This window comes from Myotis myotis, unplaced genomic scaffold, assembly GCF_014108235.1.
Source record: "Myotis myotis isolate mMyoMyo1 unplaced genomic scaffold, mMyoMyo1.p scaffold_m19_p_42, whole genome shotgun sequence".
NCBI classification, from domain to species: Eukaryota; Metazoa; Chordata; class Mammalia; order Chiroptera; family Vespertilionidae; genus Myotis; species Myotis myotis.
The window spans coordinates 133,283-155,607 of record NW_023416349.1 but is presented as its reverse complement, the minus strand read 5'-3'; the positions used below and the strand labels follow the sequence as shown (position 1 = coordinate 155,607).

Sequence of the window (22,325 nt, the reverse complement as noted above, 5' to 3'; positions counted from 1 at the left end):
AGGGAAAGGAACATTGGTTTCTTGTTCCATTTATTGATGCATTCACTGGTTGCTTTTTAAAAAATATATATTTCTATTGATTTCAGAGAGGAAGGGAGAAGAAGAGAGAGACAGAAACATCAATGATGAGAGGGAATCATTGATTGGCTGCCTCCTGCACATTGAATAAAGCCTGTAACCCAGGCATGTGCCCTTGACTGGAATTGATCCTGGGACCCTTCAGTCTGTAGGTCGACACTCTATCCACTGAGCCAAACCAGCCAGGGCCACTAGTTGCTTCTTGTATAGGCCCTGACCGGGGAGCCAACCACAATCTTGGCATATGGGACATATGCAAGGTGACTCTAATCAACTTAGCTATGGGGCCAGGGCTCAAATGTCTATTTCTTTTTCTTTTTTTCTTTATTGATTAAGGTATTATAAACGTGTCCTCCCCTAACTGGTTTGGCTCAGTGGATAGAGCGTCCGCCTGCGGACTGAAGGGTCCCAGGTTCGATTCCGGTCAAGGGCATGTACCTGGTTGCAGGCACATCCCCAGTGGGGGGTGTGCAAGAGGCAGCTGATTGATGTTTCTTTCTAATGGATGTTCCTAACTCTCTATCCCTCTCCCTTCCTCTCTGTAAAAAATCAATAAAATATATTTTAAAAATAAATGTGTCCTTATCCCCCCATTGTCCCCCCACACCCCCAATCCTGCCCTCTCCCTCACCCCCTGTTGTCCACGTCCATTGTTTATGCTTATATGCATGCATACAAGTCCTTTGGTTGATCTCTCTCCCTTACCCCCGTCTTCTATTTCTTTTTTCAATATACTTTTATTGATTTCATAGGAAGGGAGAGGGAGCTAGAAACATCAATGATGACAGAGAGTCATTGATTAGCTGCCTCCTGCAGGCCCTGGGGATTGAGCCCCCTACTCAGGCAGGTGCCCTTGACGGGATTGGAACCTGGGACCCTTCAGTCCCCAGGAAGACGCTCTACCCACTCAGCCAAACCAGCTAGGGCTCAAATGTCTATTTCTGACACTTGCGCTAGACTGCACCCCAGGGAAACGGGTACGTCCCCTTTAAGAGCTCCTAAGCCCCACCGCATCCTTGGAGACTGGGACCGCCACTTCCCAGCGCCCCTCGCGTCATAGGTGGGCCTTTATCCCCCAAACTGTGAGGGAACCAGAGAAAGAATCAGTGGAAAAACTACGTTACCCAGGAGGCTCTGCGGCGACCGATGACAGCCAGAAGGGCCATTGAGAGTTTAGCATGGAGCCGTTTACGTGCCCACGCGCGCTGGAGGCGGGACTTCCGGCGGCGTCCCCTGGCCGTGGCGCTGGGGCTGTGAGTTGGATTCTTCTCTGTTTCTCAGGCGGCGGAGCTGGGGCGGTGCCGCGGGACAGAGCGCGCGGGGGCGGGGGTGGTGTCCCCGCTGCTCGGAGGCCCGGCTGGGCCCGGCGGTGACGGCGGCGCCCCCTCCCGCCCCGTCGCCCAGGAGCCCGACCGAGGTGGGTGCTGCGCCCCCCGCCTCCTGCCCCGCCCCCTCCTCCGAGCAGGAGCCCGGGTTTCTGCGTCAGGCCCGTGACCGCCGGGGGCGAGGGGTGCGCCTTGGGGTCTCTGTGTCCAGGGGGCAGGGGTGTCGCCTCGGGGGTCTCTGTGTCCAGGGGGCAGGGGTGTCGCCTCGGGGGTCTCTGTGTCCAGGGGGCAGGGGTGTCGCCTCGGGGGTCTCTGTGTCCAGGGGGCAGGGGTGTCGCCTCGGGGGTCTCTGTGTCCAGGGGGCAGGGGTGTCGCCTCGAGGTCTCTGTGTCCAGGGGGCAGGGGTGTCGCCTCGAGGTCTCTGTGTCCAGGGGGCAGGGGTGTCGCCTCGAGGTCTCTGTGTCCAGGGGGCAGGGGTGTCGCCTCGGGGGTCTCTGTGTCCAGGGGGCAGGGGTGTCGCCTCGGGGGTCTCTGTGTCCAGGGGGCAGGGGTGTCACCTCGAGGTCTCTGTGTCCAGGGGGCAGGGGTGTCGCCTCGAGGTCTCTGTGTCCAGGGGGCAGGGGTGTCGCCTCGGGGGTCTCTGTGTCCAGGGGGCAGGGGTGTCACCTCGAGGTCTCTGTGTCCAGGGGGCAGGGGTGTCGCCTCGAGGTCTCTGTGTCCAGGGGGCAGGGGCGGGGGTGTGGCCTCGAGTGCTGACTTGAGCGATGGAAATTCTGGAAGGTGGTGATTTCTAAGAAATGAGTATTTGATTGTTTTGGTGACCGAAATGTGTTTGGTCTTCGTCACGGATGGGCTCCCGGCCCCGCCCCTCCCCCGCCCCCCCAGCCCTGGGAGCGCCCCAGGTGTGGACAGTGAAGGGGCCTCTTGGTGGTGTGAACGGGGGACTTTTGGGAAGCTCCTGGGAACTGGGCGGGTCGTCGTGAGAACCGACCCTATGATTGGCGGGCTGGGACTTTGGGTCCCACCCCCTGACTTCCGGTTGGTAGAGGGACTGGCGGTTAAATCCAGCGCCTCTGGCATTTAATTTAGTCCATCCCGTCATCAGTCCTGAGCAGGGGACCCCCCATAGAACCCCAGAGGGACAGGGTGCAGCCCGAGCAGGTCACACAGGCTCCCACGGGCCAGATAAAAAGGTGTAAGTGGATGTGGCCACAAAAAACAAAGCTTCCATTTTCGTAGAGATGTAGGTTTATCTCAATAGAGACACTGAATACAAAGGGCTGAAATAAATGAGTCGTCGTTAACACAAAATAATAGGACATTTTAATAAAAATGAATATTTTTCTTTTGAACAGGAACTTACCAGACACTGAGTAACTGCAAAGATGAGTAAGCATCACGCAAATAAACCTATTTTTCTTGTTCTCCGAAAGCAAAGTATTTCCTGCTGTACATACCCAGCAAGTCAGTCCAAGACGAAACATGTGGCCATTGGCTGCTAGAATATTCGCTTCTGGTGTCAGTAGAGAGCAATGGTGTGCCTGCGCGTAAGGGAGATGAATGCCACACAATGAGAGTCATCAGTCATTAGTGAATGTTGTAGTTCGTTAATAACTAGAGGCTCAGTGCACAAAATTCGTGCAAGAGTAGGCCTGCCTTCTCCTGGCTGCCGGCACCAGCTTCCCTACGGGACCCAGGACCTGGGCTTCCCTCCGGCCCTGGCTTTGCCTGGAAGGTCATTTGGAAGGACATCTGCAAGGACGTCTGGTCTAATTAGCATATTGTGCTTATATTATTATAGACTAGAGCATTGATGGCAAACCTATGACACACGTGTCAGAGGTGACACGGGAACTCATTTCTTTGGTTGATTTTTCTTTGTTAAATGGCATTTAAATATCCTATCTAATAAAAGACAAAAAGGGTAATTGACCGTACCTTTGCTACGTTTCCCATTGGCTAATCAGGGCGATATGCAAATTAACCACCAACAAAGATGGCGGCCGGCAGCCACGCAGCTGAAGTGAGCAGGAGGCTTGCTTGCTCCAGTGATGGAGGAAGCCAAAGTTCCCCGCCTGCTGCGGACTGGCTCTGAGCTCCGAAAGCAACAAAGTTTCAATTATAGAAGGTAAACAAACCCCAGATACCTGCTATCAGCAGGCCATAGCCTCAGAGCTGGAGCGGGCAGGAGCCGGCTCTCAGCTCCAGTGACGGCAACAAAGTTTCAATTATAGAAGGTAAATAAATCCCAGAATAAAAAAATAGAAAAGGAGAGGCTGGGAGCTTCAGTCATCAGCCAGCCTGAAAACAACATCAGCCCCTCATCCAGGCTGGCCAGGCACCCCAGTGGGGACCCCCACCCTGAAGGGGGTGTGACCAGCTGCAAACAGCCATCAGCCCCTCACCCAGGCTGGCCAGGCGCCTAAGCGGGACCCCCACCCTGATCTGGGACATCCTTCTGGGCAAAACAGCCGGCCGCCACCCGTGCACCAGGCCTCTATCCTATATAGTAAAAGGGTAATATGCAAACTGACCCTACAGCAGAAAGGCTAGGAATGACTGGTCATGATGACACACACTGACCACCAGGGGGCAGACGCTCAATGCAGGAGCTGCCCTCTGGTGGTCAGGGTGCTCTCACATGGGGGAGCTCTGCTCAGCCACAAGTCAGGCGGATGGCTGCCAGTACAGCGGTGGTGGTGGGAGCCTCTCCTGCCTCCTCAGCAGCGCTAAGGATGTCCGACTACAGTTTAGGCCTGCTCCCCGCTGGCAAGTGGACATCCATCCCCCAAGGGCTGCCGGGCTGCCAGAGGGATGTCTGACTGCCAGCTTAGGCGCAATCCCCCGGGGAGCAGGCCTAAGCCCGCAGGTGGTCATCCCCCGAGGGTCCCAGACTGTGAGAGAGCACAGGCCAGGCTGAAGGACTCCCCCCTCCCCCCTGAGTGCACAAATTTTTGTGCACCGGGCCTCTAGTATAAAATAAATATCAAAAATATGTCTTTGTTTTACTATGATTGCAAACATCAAAAAATTTCTGTGTGTGACACGACACCAGAGTTAAGTTGGGGTTTTTCAAAATGCTGACACGCTGAGCTCAAAAGGTTCGCCACCACTGCTCTATCCACTGAGCCACACCAGCCAGGGCTGATCACCTTTTCTCTTTTTTTTTCAAATGAGTTAAATGCTTTTATTTTTTAAAATTCTTTCTTCCTTGATTAAGGTGTTACATATGTGTCCTTATCCTCCCCCATTGCCCCCCACCCCCTTCGTCACCTTTTCTTACGTCTCGTGGATGCTACTTGTACACCAAGTGTGATTGACACGGGGTTTTCCCCTGCTAGCCACATGACCTTACGGCACGACTGTATATTCTACCCTCTTTAACGTGCTTTATTTTCTCTGTTTCCCCCTTCACCTGAAGTGTTGTGTGTCCGTCATTTCTCATTCTGTTTGCACTGCCGACAAGAATTAAATTAACACGACCTGCTCTCCCCCCAGGTCCCGCGGGCTCCCCGGGGCTCTCAGCCGGAGCAGCGATGGACCTTGTGCAGGTGGGTACCCCGTGTCTGCAGCTCTCCTGCTGCCTCTCCTTTTCCCCTGGGTGCCCGGCAGCCCTAGAGAAATCCTAGAGTCAGGTTTGGAAGTCCAGGTCAGAGGTTGAGAGATCCCCAATTTTTAAAAATATATTTTATTGATTTTTTACAGAGAGGAAGGGAGAGGGATAGAGAGTTAGAAACATCAATGAGAGAGAAACATCGATCACCTGCCTCCTGCACAACCCCCATCGGGGATGTGCCCGCAACCAAAGTACATGCCCCTGGCCGGAATCGAACCTGGGACCCTTGAGTCCTCAGGGCAATGAGAGAGAATCATTGATTGGCTGCCTCCTACACACCCCCTACTGGGGAACGAGCCTGCAACCCAGGCATGTGCCCTCGGCCGGAATTGAACCTGGGACCCTTCAGTCCGCAGGCCGGAGCTCTATCCACTGAGCCAAACCAGTCAGGGCTCATCATTGATTTTCTATCTCTCTCTCTTCCTTCTTCTCTGAAATCAATTTAAAAAATAATAAAGTTTTTACAAAGACAGAAGAAGGCATGGATTGTGGCCGGACTGGGAGTGGGAGAAAGACTCGGCATTGGATTTTGTAAAGTGAGCAATGTGGAGGGTGACAGGTCACCGATGACGGGAGGGTGGGAAGGGCCGTCCGCGGAGACGGGGAAGCCGTGGAAGAGGGACTGCTTTCCAGTGAGAACCTGAGGGATTCGGTGTGGGTCGCATTGAGTCCTCCGTGTCCCAGAGACTCCCGAGCACACGTGAGAGTGGACAGATGAACGCGAGGATCTAGCACAGCGGTTCTCAACCTGTGGGTCGCGACCCCTTTGGCGGTCGAACGACCCTTTCACAGGGGTCGCCTAGGACCATCCTGCATATCAGATATTCACATGACGATTCATCACCGTAGCAACATGACAGGGATGAAGTAGCCACGAAAATAATTTTATGGTTGGGTCACACCATGAGGAGCTGTATTTAAAGGGCCAGAAGGTTGAGAACCCTGATCTAGAAGGAGGGCCTCAGGCTGGAGATGCCCATGATGTGGCCAGCAGTGCGGGACGCTGGGTCTGCTGTGGACGGGCACGCTCAGGTCCCGGCGGACCCTGGGGACCAGGGAGGGGCATGGGGGCCGTGTGTGTCCTAAAGGCAGAAGGAGGAGTCGTGGTTGGTCCTCAGCAGGACGAGATGGGGAGGGGACAGCCCAGCAGGCGCCCAGGTTCCCGTGGGGGAGTGGGGAGTGGAGTGGAGTCTGACAGGTGCTTCTCGGCCTCCCTGAGCCTGAGGCGCTGGCGGGAGGTGTGGTCAGACAGCAGACTAGCTCCCCCAGGTGTGTCACGCAGGGGCAGACTTCGCATGGGTGTTACCTGGGCAGAGACCGTGTGCTCCCTGAGGGCAGACAGGGATTCGTGGCTCTGCACCCGCAGGTGGCTCAGGGGGTTGAGGCTGGAGCCAGGCCTGTGAGTGGGACGGGAGGCGCTGGAGGGTTAGGTACGTGGGATCCCGTGGCGCGTCCTAGAGGCCACGTGCAGCGCGGGGCATTCGGTGGGGAGATCAGCCGTGTGCCAGGGGTCTGGTGTGTGCACTGGCTGCCCAGGGCCCTGGCACCGGGAGGTTAGGACAGAAGGGACTCCAGGCTGATGTCTGCTGGGTCCGGCACCTGTTGCTCCAGGTGGGGCCCCGGGATGAAGGGTGGAGGGTGGATGTGGGTGGTGATGGGTCCTGGGGGGAAGGTGCTGCTGACAGCCCCCTGCTGTCCCCCTCACAGGGCCCCGTGACCTTCGAGAACGTGGCCGTGTTCTTCTCCCTGGAGGAGTGGGGGCTTCTGGACGAGGCTCAGCGGGTGCTGTACTGCGACGTGATGCTGGAGGTCTGCACACTGGTTGCCTCGCTGGGTAAGGCCCCCCCCACCCCACCCCCCGCCTTCCCCATTGTTCCCAGGCAGCTCTGCTCTCCTCACAGCTGGGCCCTGTGGGGCCCTGTCGCAAGTTCTCAGACGGGTCCCGTGAGCCTCGCCTCCGGCTGCACAGCCCGGCACCATGGAAGGTCTGTGGGTCAAGAGACTTGGGGCTCATCCCACGCGGGACTCAGCCACTCCCTGCCCCCAGGCCATCTCTGCTCCAGGTCCTGCCCCTGTAGCTGGCATTTTCTGGGGTCTGAATGCACCAGGACGCGCAGGAACCCAGCATCCTCCCCTTTGGGGCGGGGAAGAGGCATTTGGGTGTCTCTGTGGTGCCCTCCTCGGAGCTTCCAGGGCGATGAGGTATTGGGTTAGTGTGGCCCTGGGCCCGTGCTCACCTGACCTATGTCTTCCGTAGGGACCGTGCCTGCTGGTCGCATGGGGTCTGGGGGGGGCTGGGAGGACAGCCCTGGGCCCAGGAAGGAGTGGACATGCTGCAGGCACAGCAAGAGGGCTCAGCTGTGGCTGGTCCTGCTGGTTGACATCGGGGAGGACGGGATAGCATGACTGGGGTCGGCTCATATCACAGACACACCCGTGTGCCCAGCGCTGTTCCGGAGACCAGACCAGTGGCTGTCTTTATGCCACATGTCTCTGAACTCCCTCTTCTTTTTTTTTTTTAATACATTTTTATTGATTTCAGAGAAGAAGGAAGAGAGATAGAAACATCAGTGATGAGAGAGAACCACTGATCAGCTGCCTCCTGTACGCCCCCCATTGGGGACCGAGCCCGCAACCCGGGCATGTGTCCTGGACTGGAATTGAACCCGGGACCCTTCAGTCCACAGGCGGATGCTCTATCCACTGAACCACACTGACTCCCCATTCTTGGCACCTGTGCACCTTTCATTTTTGACTTTTGACGCTGGATTACCCTCACCTCTCGCACCCTCCGTTCCACTGCGCCCTTTGCTGTGCGCCCCAGTATTGGCCTCACTTAATTAATGTGTTATGGGGTCTGCGCCTCTGTCCCTGAATAGCCCTTGCACCCAAGCTACTCAGTGGAGTCGGATTTTCCTGGGCCACCCTCACCTGCAGCACACGTGTCAGCAGCAGCACTGGCCCAGGTGAAGTGTGCGCAGAGGTGTGAGTTGTGGACCTGCCTCGTCCTGTGTCTTCGGCCGAGGGATCCCCTGTGCTGCCCCGTTTAGCAGCCTGTTACGCACAGAGCCCTCCTTCAGCCTCAGTTAGGGATCCCCGTGGACTCACTCCTTGGTGGGCAGACACACTGATGGGGCTGCCTCTACCCCACCCACACCCGTGTTTCTCTGCTTCCAGGTTGGCATAGGACAGGAGATAAAGACACAGCTTCTGAGCAGAATGTTGCTGAAACGTCACAGAGAAACATTCCAAAGGCAGGTCTGTCCATGCAGGAGGCCAACCCCTGGGAGACGTGTGGCCTGGCCTCAGAAGGCTTTTCACCCCTGACTGACAGTCTCGGGGAAACTGAGCAGGAACTGCCTGGGGCACCTGGGAAAGGTCACCAGCTCCAGCACAGTGGAGAGGAACTCTCCAGAAGGAACACAGACCGGGCCTCCTGTGGGAAGAGCTGCACAGCCCGTGCCTCAGAGGAGCCGTTCATGTGCTGGGAGTCTGGGAGGGGCTCCCCCACCAACTGCCGCTTCTACCCGCGCACACACGGCGAGCGTGCGGAGGCCTTTCGCCCGGGACGAAAGCACTACGTGTGCAGTGACTGTGGGAAAGCCTTCTGCCAAAAGTACAGACTTGCTCAGCACCAGAGAACTCACAGTGGAGAGAGGCCGCACGGATGCAGCGAATGCGGGAAAAGCTTCAGCTACAAACACACGCTTGTTCGGCATCAGCGGACTCACACGGGAGAGAGGCCGTACAAGTGCAGCGAGTGCGGGAAAACCTTTAGCTACAAACACACGCTTGTTGGGCACCAGCGAGTTCACACGGGAGAGAGGCCGTATCAGTGCAGCGACTGTGGGAAATTTTTCAGCCATAGCTGCAGCCTTAGTGAGCATCAGAGAATCCACACTGGGTCACGGCCTTATAAATGCCGCGACTGTGGAAAATTCTTTACTTCCAACTCCAACCTCATAAAACACCAGAGAGTTCACACAGGAAGGAGGCCTTACGAGTGCAGTGACTGTGGGAAATGTTTTACCCAGAGTCCCAGCCTTATTATACATCAGAGGATCCACACTGGTGAGAGGCCCTATGAGTGCACCGAGTGTGGCAAGGTGTTTAGCCAAAGTTCCACCCTCAGCAAACACCAGAGAGTTCACACAGGAGCCAGGTCTTACAGGTGCAGCGAGTGTGGAGAGTTCTTCAACCAAGGCACCCAACTGGCCCGGCATCGGAAAGGCCACGTCAGAGACAGGCCCCAGGGGTGCAGCAGGTGTGGGTAGGTCTTCCTGCAGGATCCACTCTTACTCAGCACCAGGAACTTCATGTCCCAGGCAGACTGTGGCTGCTGCTAATGTGGGAAAGTCTTCAGCTGGAAGTCTAACCTCACTCAGCATCAGAAATGTCACAGTGGAGAAAGGCCTGGGCATGAGATGGGATAGCAGGGAGTGAGCTCTCTGTCACACAACATATGAGAAAATGAAAAAACCCTGTAGCTACAACCTCGCTTTTGACCCCTGAGGCACAGCTGACAGCACAGTTCTTCAGGCTGGCATTGGGCACCTTCGGAGAGGCTCCCGGCGGGGCTCGGGCCAGACAGGCAGGTACCACGGGGGAGCGAGGCAGCAGCTGACATGTTTTTTATTTTTTTTTTAGGAAAGCTTTGGCGCATCTTTTTGTTTTTGTTTTTTTTAATATATTGATTTTTTACAGAGAGGAAGGGAGAGGGACAGAGAGTTAGAAACATCGATCAGCTGCCTCCTGCACACCCCCTCCTGGGCATGTGCCCACAACCAAGGTACATGCCCTTGACCGGAATCAAACCTGGGACCCTTCAGTTAGCAGACGGACGCTCTATCCACTGAGCCAAACTGGTTTGGGCTTTCTTTCTTTTTTAAAAAATATATTTTATTGATTTTTTACAGAGAGGAAGGGAGAGGGATGGAGAGTTAGAAACATCGATGAGAGAGAAACATCAATCAGCTGCCTCCTGCGCACCCCCCACTGGGGATATGGCCGCAACCAAGGTACATGCCCTTGACGGGAATCGAACCTGGGACCCTTCAGTTTGCAGGCGGACGCTCTATCCACTGAGCCACACAGGCCAGGGCCTCGATGCCAGTTCGTATTGACAGTGGAGAGTCTGCCTTTGTCCTCTGGAAAGCCCAGGTCTGAGTAACTGGGCAGCCACACGGGTGCTGCTCCATGTTTGTGATGGAAACTCGGGGGGCAACACCAAGGTTTCGTTCGGTGGGTCCCCTTGTTAGCAATACGGCTTCAGCGTGTGTGGTCACACACCATGGGCGGCAGACGAGCACCACCCCTGTGACCCCGCTGGGTGAGGTCTCCTGGACTCTGCCCTCTGCTGACTCATCGCTGGCCCCTCATTTGGATAAAAAACCAAGGGGCTGGTCAGGGCGCAGTCCCTGGAGGCTCCGGGGTGGACTCTGTCCCGGCCCCCAGAGCTGCGTCTTGTGTCCTTAACTCCCGCCTCCCTCTTGCTTCAGCCTTTCCCAAGGACAGCGTCCCCTCTGCGGCCTCGGGTGAGGGCACATGGTCACATCCTGGGCAGATACAGGTAATCCCACTCCATCTCAGCCAGAGGCCGAGGAGCGATAGGGGAGCCTCCCCTCAAAACCCGGATCGGTGACCCCGCGAGGCCCAGGACTGAGGAGTGGACATCTTTGGGGGACATTAGTCAGCCTCCTGCAGGGGTTGGGCGGGTGGTTAATTGTCTTAAAAATGGGTTTGCTGCCCTGGCCGGTTTGGCTCAGTGGATAGAGCTTCCGCCTGCAGACTGAAGGGTCCCGGGTTCGATTCCCGTCAAGGGCATGTACCTGGGTTGCGGGCACATCCCCAGTGGGAGGTGTGCAGGAGGCGGCTGATCGATGTTTCTCTCTCATCGATGTTTCTAACTATCTCTCTCCCTTCCTCTCTGTAAAAAATCAATAAAATATATATATATAAAAAAATGACTCAACTCTTTAAAAAAAATGTTTGCTTTGCGGGGCCTGGGTGGCTCAGTGGTTGAGCATCAACCGAGGAACCAGGAGGTCAGGGTTCCATTCACCACCAGGGCGCATGCCCAGTTCCGGCTGGGTTTCCCCATGGGGGTTGTGCAGGAGGCAGCCGATCCCTGATTCTCTCGCATCATTGACGTTTCTCTCCCTCTCCCTCCCTCTGAAATAAAACAACATAAGGCTAACCCTGCGCACCGCTGAGGCCTGTGGGCAGGACCAGTCCACGCAGCGCTGACGCTCACCCACCCCCTCCCAGCGCCCGCAGTCCTGGCCCAGGTCTGGAGGCTCAGCGCCCACCCGGTGCCCCCGCCCTCGGGTCTCTACAGATCCGAGGGTGACCTTGGGGTCCCAGACCCCAACCCCCACTCTGAGCGGTAGCCAACTGCGGGCCCCTGTGCGCAGGCGCGCAGCTCTCTCGCCAGTGGGCGCGCGGTCCAGGCGGCGTCCAGGGCGCGGCGCGCGTTTCCCGGTGGCGCGCGGAGCCGGCAGCCCCCGCCCGTCCTCCCGCGGTCAGGTTCCTCGTCTTCGTCTTGAAACGCAGGGCGGGGGCCCGTCGCCGGGGAGCGTCCCTGAGGCTGACGGGGGGCGGACCCGACGGTGAGTAGCGGGGCGCGGGGCAGCCCGAGGCGCCCGCCTTGGCGTTTGTCGGGTTGAATCCCGGCGCGTTTTGCGGTGACGGGGCTGCGTCCAGGCCTTTCCCGGGGCCCCTCCTGCGGGCGCCGCTCCCGTCCAGGCCCTGAGCCGCCTCCTCGCGCAAGAGCGAGACTTAAGCCGCTGCCCTGGCCGGTGTAGCTCAGTGCATAGAGCGAAGGGCCCGGGTTGGATTCCGGTCAAGGGCACGCACCTCGGTTGCAGGCTCCTCCCCGGCCCGAGCCCAGGTGTGGCGGGTGCAGGAGGCAACTGATCCCTGTGTCTCTCACATGGATGTTTCTGTCTTTCCCTTTCCTTTCTCCCTAAAAATCAATGAGCACCTACCCTCCGGTGAGGATTAAAAAACAACAAAAATAAAAGCCAATCAGGCTGAAAAGACCATCTCTAGGGGCAGCCTCGCCCGTGGCGCGGGGCGTCGGCGTCGGTGGGAGAGTCGGGGCGGCGGCAGAGCCCGCGGGTGCGCACCGAGGCCCGGCCAGTCCGGGTACCCGGGCTGCCCTGCGCCGTGGCTTCCGGGCCGAGGCCGTGAGTCCCCAGGAGCCACCTGCCTGAGGCTTCCGGGCCCCCCCTGAGCGGGTCCCGCCTTCCCGGGGTCGCCGGGCGCCTCACTTTCTGGGCTGCGAGGGCCCCGGCGCCAATGGTCCTGAGCCAACCGCGCGGGTGAGCTGGCCGGACGGTTGCCCAGAGGGGCAGCTGCGGACCCTGGCGATGGGCCGCCACCTGTGCAGTGCGCCCCGCGGTCCCGAGAGAAGAGCGCCGGGAGGGGGCGCGGTTCGGGGGGCTCCCCGCCCTCCCGGCCGCCTCTTGGGTCCCCCGTCGAGGCTGCTGCGTCCCCACAGCCCCCAGCATCTCTCCGTCTCCGTCCCTGCGGGTTGATTCCGGTCGCCAGTCCCCTGCGCCCTCAGTCCCCAGAGGTTCACGTGGGCCGCTCTCCACGCCTGACCGGTCTGGCACCGGCCGACCCGCCTCGGTTGTTGTTGGGACAGAAGGGATTTGGACTTGAGAGGCCGGAGTGACCTGGGGGAGGCGGGCTGCGGCGCAGGGCGGCCCAGCGCGGCCACAGTGAGGAGGTGTGTGTCCTGCGCTGTGCAGCCCCTTAGGCGTCATCGTCTTAAGTAACCAGCGCGGAGGTTCATGGAACTGCTGGGCCCGCGGGGAGTCAGGAGACCTGGCGCCCGCCCCCCACCCCACCCCCCACGGTCTGCCACTGGAAGGGGCACCTGGTGCTCCTGTCCTCCCGTGAGTGGGAACCCCTGGGGGGTTGGAGGTGGGGCGTGTGTCTGATTTGGGCCTAACCAAGGGATGCCAGATAGGAGCCTGATGTTTTCCTACCTCAGTGGTCGGCAAACCACGGCTCCCGAGCCACATGCGGCTCTTTGGCCCCTTGAGTGTGGCTCTTCCACAAAATACCACATACGGGTCCGCATGTAGTGCGATTGAAACTTCTGGCCCATGCGCAGAAGTCGGTTTTCGGCCTAGGGGAGTCTATTTTTGAAGAAGTGGGGGTACGTTCGTTGAGGTCGACCCCTCAGATTGAGGACTTTTTAGCAAAGGCCAGCTTAGGAGCACCCTAATTAATTAAGTTAATAACAAGGTAACTACCTATATAGTTTAAGTTTAAAAAATTTGGCTCTCAAAAGAAATTTCAATCGTTGTACTGTTGATATTTGGCTCTGTTGACTGAGTTTGCCGACCACTGACCTAGCTTATAGAACAGGCTATAAAAAATGTTTGTACACCTCTACAAATGTGTTTGTTTTAAGCGGTCTCATTCCAGAGTTGAAAAGTTTTTGTTTGTTTTTTTAAAATTAGGTTTAGAAAGTAAAAAAAGTGTCCTGGGTTCCATCCCCAGCCCCAGTTCGGGCAACCAATCGATGTGTCTCCCTCCTCACCTCCCCTTGTGGGATTTCCCTCACCAATGCAAGGTTAGTTAAATTTCCGAAAATCAGTCAACGCAACCTGTCATTAAGACTAAAAAGGTAACGAAAATTAAAAACTATGTGGTCACTGGTGTTCAAGAAACGCCTCCCCCCCCAAATAAATAAATAAAAATGAAATAAAACCCACAAACCCCCACCTCCTTGTATTCTCAGCAGTGGAGTCTCCGTCCACCTTGTAACAGAATTAGTCCGTGTTACCCACAGACCGTGTTATAAATGATGACACACCGCTTTCCTAATGGATACTATGGCTTCATTATTCCGAGCTCTGGATCACTTGCTTTGGAATTATTTCCCCAAAAAAAGGATTACTTTCAGCAAAGATATGGGTAAAAAGGAATGAACTACTGACACACAAAACAGCGATGGATCACAAAATAATTATGCAGAGTCAAAGCCAGACATATATTATTAAATTAGTATATATATATATATATATATAAAATTCTAGGAAATGCAAAGTAATCTAGTGACAGAAAACAAGATTCTTGTTTGCCTGGGAGTGGGAGAGGGGAGAGGGATTATCAAGGCAATGGGGAAACTTGGTTTCACAGACGCAAACACGTTGGAACTTGTCAAATTTCACACCACGTGTAGTTTATTACAGAAAATGTTTAATCCATTGCTCCGATAGTGAGCACAGCCGTGAGAGAGACAAATATGTCAGCCCTGAGAGTTCCTGGAAGCCCTCCTACCAAAGTCATAGTGAAATGTCTGTGGAAACACTTTAGGAAGTCACATCCCGCCATCTGCTGCCGTCTCCCAACTCCCTAGTAATCAGCGTCTCTGTACAATTATGACTCCTATCTGGACCTTTTAGGGGACAGGGACATCTACCTACTGAAGAATACACTTTGGGGATGTTGCCAGGCCCCAGGGGTCAAGTTCTGCCAAGGAGGGAAATGTGAAACATGGATTCGTTGTTCCTGGGAACAAGGAACCCAACTCACGCTGTTCCCAGACACACCAGAGGTTGTCTCAGCAAATGCCCCCGCTCAAGGTCTCACAGATGACCTCGCATACGGGTCACAAGGTCAGGCCTCAGAGATGGGCACCTCCCCTAGGCAGCCTTGAGCAGCGATGCCAGTTGGGCTGAAACCAGAACGAGAGCTGCCCACTGCACTGAGCCAACTCGCTGGGCGTCTCACAGAAGCTCTCCAACCCTCGTGCGGGCAGAGCCCACGCTGTCCTCCGCCGGCCAGTGAACAGAATCCCCCAAGATCAAAGGTGACTTCAAAACTAAGGCATGTGTTGCAAAACCAGAACATCGGGGCAGGCCATTCCCAAGTCAGGTGACCTGGAGGCTGGACACACCCACGAGGAGTGCCACCTGAGACCAGCAAAGTCCATGAGAACTGGGAAACTCCCCTGCAAGGGGCCAGCCAAACAACACTCGCATCCTCCCTCCTGGCTGAAACTGCGTCATGTCCACACCTAAACCGGCGCAGGGGTGGGGGTGGGGGGAGGAGGAAGGAGTGAGGATCAATGGGTCTGGGATACTGAGGATCCCCTGTTGGAAAGGGGAGCACAGGTCTGCTTAGCAGAGCATGTTGGCCAGTGTTCACTCAACATGGGGCCCTGCCTTACAGACTCTGGCAGTGACAGGATTGTGGCAGGGGTGCTGGGCAGGCGATGATGCGCCACATTGCTCCAGAAAGCTTCCCGTGGAGGGACCCTCAGAGGAATCTTCCTGGGGTGGGTGTTCACAGGGATGGGGGGCAACTTCCGGCTGATGGCTACTCTCCAAGGCGGCTCGCAGAGCTTCTCTCTGGCGTCAGTCACTCGTGACCACGGACAGGCACACTCCCCGCTACCCTATGGCCTTTCTCCAGTGTGGACTTTCCAATGTCGGATGAGGGAAGCCCTCTGCCTGAAGGCCTTCCCACACTCACTGCACTTATACGGCCTCTCTCCGGTGTGGATTCTGTGGTGCTGAATGAGCACATGCTTGTGGCTAAAGGCTTTCCCACACTCGCTGCACACATAAGGCTTCTCCCCATTGTGGACCCTCTGGTGCGCAATGAGGTCGGAGCTTTGGGTAAAGAATTTCCCACACTCGATGCACTCGTAAGGCCGGGCCCCGGTGTGAACGCTCCAGTGTTTGATGAGTCTGTATTTGTGACCAAAGTATTTCCCACATTCGCTGCACTCATACGGCCTTTCTCCAGTGTGGACGCTCTCATGCTGAACAAGCGTGGATTTGTGGCTGTAGGCTTTCCCACACTCACTGCATTTGTAAGGCCTCGCTCCAGTGTGAACTCGTTGGTGTACAATAAGGTTGGAGCTGTGGTTAAAAACTTTCCCACAGATGCCACACTCGTAGGGCATTTCTCCAGTGTGGATTCGCTGGTGCTGGGCAAGTATGGGTTTGCGGCTGAAGGTTTTCCCACATTCGCCGCACTCGTACGGCCTCTCTCCAGTGTGGACTCTCTGGTGCTGGACGAGCGAGTCTTTGCGGCTGAAGGCTTTCCCACATTCGCTGCACTCGTAATGCCTTTGTCCACTGGGCAAGGCCTCCGCACACTTGCCATCACCGTGTGGCGTCCACTCACCGTTGGGGGTGCGGTGCTGGGAGCTGCCTGAGCGAGCTGAGAAGCCCTCACGGGCCTCCCCAGGCCTAAAGGGCATTTCCAGGGGCTGGACAGGGCAGCTGCTCACAAGAAAGGCCTGGCCCTCGTCTGTCCTGAAGGGCTTCTCTCCACGACCCTGTTTCTGGTGGTGAAGGTTCCCGCTGAACCAGAACTGTTTCCCACACCATTTCTGCCCAGAGTGTGTTTCTTGGTGCTCAGCCAAGTGCGAAATGTCTTTCAAGACCAGGCCACCTGCCTCACAGGGGTAGCCTTGCTGGGTGGAAGGGCCTGCTTTGAGAGTCCTGACCTGTGACACTCCTTCTGCAGAAACCCTTTGCTTACAAGGTATCTCCTCATCCTCCATTCCAGGCCAAGAACCTGAAAGCAGACAAATGCTGGTGAAGTTCAAGTTGACACTAGTGGGCAGGGGCAGTCTCGTTACAAACCTGTGTCTCACAGAACTAAGAGCAAGGTCATAGCTCAGCAGGTTGATAAAGGGCTGCCATGCAGCAGTTGGCATCTACAGGTCATAGAAGGGACCCTAGCTGTTGTGGCTCAGTGGATAGAGCGTCGGCCTGCGGACTGAAGAGTCCCAGATTCAATTCCGGTCAAGGGCACATGCCCAGTTGCGGGCTCAATCCCCAGTAGGGGGCGTGCAGGAGGCAGCCGATCGCTGAGTCTCTCTCATCATTGATGTTTCTATCTTGCTCTGCCCTTTCCCTTCCTCTCTGAAATCAGTAAAAAAATTTTAACAAAAAAATAAAGGTCACAGAAGGGAAGAGGCCTTCACTGGGGGCGGAAACACATGTGGGGCAGAGCCCAGGAAAGCCAGGGTCTCCGATGAGGTCCTCACAAGCAGCTTTCAGCAAGGCCTGGGCTGCTGGGGACAGGGGAGAGGTGTGGACAAGGTTTGCCCCCTGAAGAGGTACGACTGCATCGCTGGTATTTAAGGACTCTCTTGGGGTCTGTGGAGATCGGATGCGTTAAGTTCAGGCAAATGCTGGCGAGCACTGCAGAGGGTGCAGTGGAGAGGAGCAGGTGAGATGTGTGGGCAGAGGTTGGGGACAGACAGAGCACAAAACGCCAGTGTTATAAATGAGAAGTAAAGACAAAAAGAAATGCGGTGCTGAAACAGCTGTGGGCACCGAGAGGGTGGGGACTGCCTGGGGCCCAGCCTGCATGACACCCCAGCTCCACTCACCAGGGCCACACCCACTCTGAGCGTCTCTGGTCCTGGCTGGACTCATGTGCGCCCAGTCTGACACCCGGGGTTCGCTGCCCAGCTCCAGGGGGGCTGCCCCATGGGACATGGAAGATGCACCTCCTAAGGAACAGACAGGACAGGTCACTGGGCAGCACTGGCTGGCGTGACCCAGCATTCAGAGAAGAGAACCGATTATTATAAAAATAACCTCGACCGGGCCAGTGTAGCTCAGTGGTTGCTCGTCGACCTAGGAACCAGGAGGTCACGGGTTCGATTCCCGGTCCAGGGCACATGCCCCGGTTGCAGGCTCCATCCCCAACCCGGAGGGGGCGTGCAGGAGGCAGCCGGCCCGTGATTCTCTCTCCTCATGGATGTTTCTCTCCCTCTCCCTTCCTCTCTGAGATCAATAAAAATATATATTTAAAAAATAAATAAAAATAAATAAATATAAATAACCTTGAAGTGGGGTCTCACAGGAATAGCCCAGTGGCCCCAGTAAGCAGTGACCAACCAGACTGGTGCCTGCATTTTCTGTCACAGGCTCCACCAGGAATGTCAGCTACAGGAAGGAGGGGAGAGCCTGGGGCACAGGGTGCCGTGGTTTGGGACAAAGGCACCCAGTCGGGGCAAGAACAAGAGGCATCTGACCTACTGCGTGCCTGTGAGACCCCTCCCTCCTATGCCATCCTTCAGGGCGGCAGGCGTCGGGGCTGCTCAGGAGTCCGAGGTGGCCGTGCACACAGCTCATGCCGGGCACCCCCAGCACCGACTCCAGGGAACGGGGGAGGGAGGCAGTACCCATGGCTGCGACACAGGAGAGGCCGGGATCCCCCTGGAAAACAGGAGGGGCAGAGCCCAGTCCAGGGCCCTGGGGTGGGTGTGAGGGGCTCACCCAGCGAGGCCAGAAGGGCGAAGTTCTCCAGCATCACGTCCCGGTACAGGCGCCTCTGAGCCTCATCCAGGAGCCCCCACTCCTCCCGGGAGAAGTACACGACCACGTCCTCCACGTTCACCTGCGCCTGCCAGGGGGGAGAGCGGGCCCATGGGCAGCCTCTCCCCCAGGGACACCCCCTCAGGCCCCCCCGTTCCTTCCTAATCCTCAGCCCAGAGGAAGTACCAGGACTGGGCGCCACAGGGCCTGCTCTCGCCTGCCCCTTTGTCACTGTGCCCACCCACAGCGAGGTGGGCAGGAAGGCACCCCCTAAGCGCCCCTACACCCCCCTGCCCACACCCACCACAGCAGCCAGTTCTCCCAAGGCTGCTAGGACTGTGTGTACCGGACAGCCCAGGCTGAGCTCACCTTTCTCCCCGAAGCCCCGGGTACCAGGCCCCAGGGCCACCAGTGCACACACCTTTCCGCGTGCACACCATCCTCTTAGGGCGACTGGCACCTGGCCCCTCACCCAGGCGTCGGCCTCACCAGCCCCTTCCTGCTCGCTGACTGCACTGCCACTGCCTCATCCACCCTGAACCCCCCCCCCCCCAGCACCCCCATCCGGGTCCAGGAGCCTTGTTCTCTGGGAGATCTCAGACCCTTCATGTGCTCTCGGGTGAGCTGACATCCACAGGGAGTTACTTCTACCACGGACCTGCCCTTCACCACTGGGGGAGCACCTACCCTCACAGCTGGTAAGGCCCCAAACCTGGGGTGAGTGCTCACGCTCTCTCTCTCTCACATCAGAGATCTGGCCCAACTGCGTCCACACAGCCGACCTCTGACCCATCCATTATTGCCTCTCACCCAGGATATGAAAGCAGCCTCCTCGCTGGGCTGCACCGTAACCCACCGGCCCTCACCCCACAGTCTGTTCTCCACTCGGCGCCCAGAGCGAGCCTGGTAAACCCGCGTCAGATCACCTTTCTCCTCGGCCCTGCACCTGCCACGGCTACACCACCCTCAGGGCAGAGGCTGAGCCCTGGCCAGTGTGGCTCAGTGGATAGAGCATAGGCCTGCGGACTGAAGGGTCCCAGGTTCGATTCCAGTCAAGGGCTCATGCCCAGGTGTGGGCTCAATCCCCGGTGGGGGGCATGCAGAAGGCAGCCAATCAATGATTCTCATCATTGATGTTTCTGTCTCTCTCTCCCTCTGCCTTCCTCTCTAAAATTAAAAAAATAAATAAATGTTAAAAAATAATAACAACAGAGGCCTAACTCCCCCCCACCTGCTTTTGATGCCTGGTATTTAAGGACTTGAGAACCCCCATCCCGTCTCTCCTCCAAGTATTTGCACCTTCCACCCCTTATTCCAATGGCGGCCAGGAATGGGAGCCCTTCCGTTCGACCCCAGGCTGGGACCCGGGACCCTGGGCTGGGCCTTTCTCCAGGGTCCGCAGCCTCGAGAACTGTGGGCATGCACGTGGCCTCTGACACCACAATCCTGGAGACCAGTGGGGTGGGGAGGGGATCAGGGAGCGTGGCATCACCCCTCACCTGCAGGTCCATGATCACTTCCGAGCTCGTGGGAACCTGTGGGGAGAGGGAGACGGTGAGCGACCAGCAGCCAGGAAGGGACCTCAAGGGCTCATGCCTGTCCCCTCGGCCTGCCCTGCCCCCCACTGAGACCCAGGGCTGCCGCCTGCCTTCTGCGCTCGGGCCTCAGAGCCGCCCAGGTCTCCCTCCTACTGCACCTCACTGTCCTCATCACCCCCTGACCCTGTGCGCCAAGTCTGTGCTCCCTGAGCAGCCTGTGGGATTCTTATAAAACCCTCCAATCGCAGGACCCGCGTGGCTCAGTGGCTGAGCTTCGACCTATGGACCAGGAGCTCAGGGTTCATTTCCCAGTCAGGGCACATGCCCGGGGTGGGGGCTCGATCCCAGTGTGGGGCGTGCAGGAGGCATCCTGCCCACATCACGGATGTTTATTTCTCCCCCTCCCTCTCTGAAGTCAACCTATCTATATATATAAAACCCTAATATGCAAATAAACCAGTCAAACAACAGGTCGCTGTGAGGTGCGCTGACCACTAGGGGGCGCACGGAGAACATGGCGGGCATCGGCTGTGGCGGGAAGGTGGAGCAGGTGAGCGGGGGCGCCAGACCAAGCCAGGGCGCTGGTTGCTGGCCGCCGTCATGGAGGCGGGCCTCTGGGGTGACTGAAAATTCCTTGCTTCCGCGAGCCGCCGTGGTCCGGCCCAGCGCTTGCACCCCCTGCCGGCACCCGGATCGCCCCTGAGGGCTTCCCCACCTTCCCCTGCTCCTGAGGGGAGAGGCTGGCAGGTGCCTCTCGCACCCGCTGCTGACGCTACCCAATCGCTTCACACTGTCAGCGCGAGGGGTCAGTGTGGGGGGGCGGCAGAGGATGGGCCAAGACCCGCCCTGGTGCCCCCCACAGCCTCTGGCCCACAGTCCCTTTCAAGGTGCACGAATTCGTGCACTGGGCCCCTAATCACATCTATTTTTTTAAAATATGTTTTATTGATTTTTTTACAGAGAGAAACATCGGTCAGCAGCCTTCTGCACAGTCCCTATTGGGTACATGCCCTTGACCGGAATCGAACCCGGGACCCTTCAGTCCACAGGCCGATGCTCTATCCACTGAGCCACACCAGTTAGGGCCCTAGTAACATATTTTTAAAAAACACCCAAATCGTGCCTTCCGCTGGGGACCTCCCATGGCTCCCATCCCCTCAGATGACAGCGGAGCTGACACTGCAGGCGTCACCCCTCCTCACACTGCGACCCCGCGGACACCCCGCCCAGGCTCCCGAGGCCCCTGCACCCGCGGGCCTTCCTCGCCCGTCACGCCACGTCCCCTCAAACTCCCGGTCAGAAACGGGGCCCCGCCACGAGCGCCCCCACGGCCCTCATCGAGGCCTGAGGATTCAGGGGCGGAGGTCGGGGAGGAGCCGGGGGCGCAGCACCCACCTGCGCGGGCTCCACCAGGGCGGCCTCCGCCTTCGGCACCTGAGGGCCGGGGAGGCGAGGGCCCGAGCGGCGGGAGACGAGGGCGAGGAGCCGGGCTCCGTTCGGACAAGAACCGCCTCCGCGCCCGTCACTGCAGGTCAAACACGGCGTTGGGCAGAACGAGGAGGTGGACTCCCCATCCAAAAGAAAAATGTCCGCCCAAGAAGGGAACCGGAAGTCCCGCCCCTAAGCCTTCCCCACGCACGGAGACGACCCTTTCCTGGGTCTTCATTGGCCCTGCACCGCCGAGGCTTCTGGGTAATGTAGTTCCCACAAGCACTAACCGTAGAGACGTGCGTTGAGCGCCACCTCCTGGGCAAAGGTAGAATCACAGCGTTAGAAGCGCCTGGAAAGGACGGACTAGGCGAGGCTTCCCCCTCCTTTCCTCTCTGAAATCAAAAACAATATATTTTTAAAAAGAAAAGGAAGCCCTAACCGGTGTGTCTCAGTGGATAGAGCATCGGCCTGCGGACTGACAGGTCCCAGGTTCGATTCCGGTCAAGGGCATGTACCTGGGTTGCAGGCACATTCCCAGTAGGGGGTGTGCAGGAGGCAGCTGATTGATGTTTCTAACTCTATCCCTCTCCCTTCTTCTCTGTAAAAAACAATAAAGTATATTTTTTAAAAAAGGAAAGTGAAGCATGGTAATGATCCTTCCTTAGGGAAAACTGCTGTTTTAGAATTCTCTGCTGTTTTGAAATTCTCTATCATTTTTATTTATTTTATTTTTTTATTTCTTTACACCAAGCAACCTACAGGGCTGCTACTTCTATTATTTTTAGACTGTAAAATAACTTTGTTTTTTGGCTTGAATAATAGAAGAGATAAACTTAATTGTCTGACCTTGCAAGCTAGCCATTGATGAGGCCCAGATATTTGGAGTTTAAAAAGATTCCCAGGTGATTCTAATGTGCAGCCAAGGTTGAGAACCACTGATCTAAAGGGACTGATACGCTGATACTGATAATAATCCCCATATTCTCATGCCAAGTGTTTGTATCCACGGTTAAAGGTGTCTGTATAGATA

The 22,325-nt window shown here is 56.9% G+C and overlaps 2 protein-coding genes across 3 annotated transcripts; one reads left to right on the top strand and one right to left on the bottom strand.

Moving 5' to 3' along the window:
• Window positions 1-1,317: 1,317 nt before the first annotated feature.
• Window positions 1,318-9,731, top strand: LOC118655140 (zinc finger protein interacting with ribonucleoprotein K-like). Of its 2 annotated transcripts, XM_036306611.1 has the most exons (4): window positions 1,318-1,495; window positions 4,902-4,954; window positions 6,727-6,853; window positions 8,197-9,731. In XM_036306611.1, the coding sequence occupies exons 2-4, from the start codon at window positions 4,940-4,942 to the stop codon at window positions 9,291-9,293; spliced, it is 1,239 nt and encodes a 412-aa protein (XP_036162504.1). In that variant the 5' UTR covers window positions 1,318-1,495; window positions 4,902-4,939; the 3' UTR covers window positions 9,294-9,731. The 2 variants fall into 2 exon arrangements, with proteins under 2 accessions (XP_036162504.1, XP_036162505.1); XM_036306612.1 differs by lacking the exon at window positions 1,318-1,495 and having other exon boundaries at window positions 4,796-4,954.
• Window positions 9,732-14,056: 4,325 nt separating this feature from the next.
• ZNF772 (zinc finger protein 772) lies at window positions 14,057-22,275 on the bottom strand. Its single transcript, XM_036306524.1, has 6 exons — window positions 22,252-22,275; window positions 21,260-21,484; window positions 19,826-19,861; window positions 18,288-18,414; window positions 17,393-17,515; window positions 14,057-16,569 (listed from the first exon to the last, which is right to left on the bottom strand). The coding sequence occupies exons 1-6, from the start codon at window positions 22,273-22,275 to the stop codon at window positions 15,437-15,439; spliced, it is 1,668 nt and encodes a 555-aa protein (XP_036162417.1). The 3' UTR covers window positions 14,057-15,436.
• Window positions 22,276-22,325: the final 50 nt, after the last annotated feature.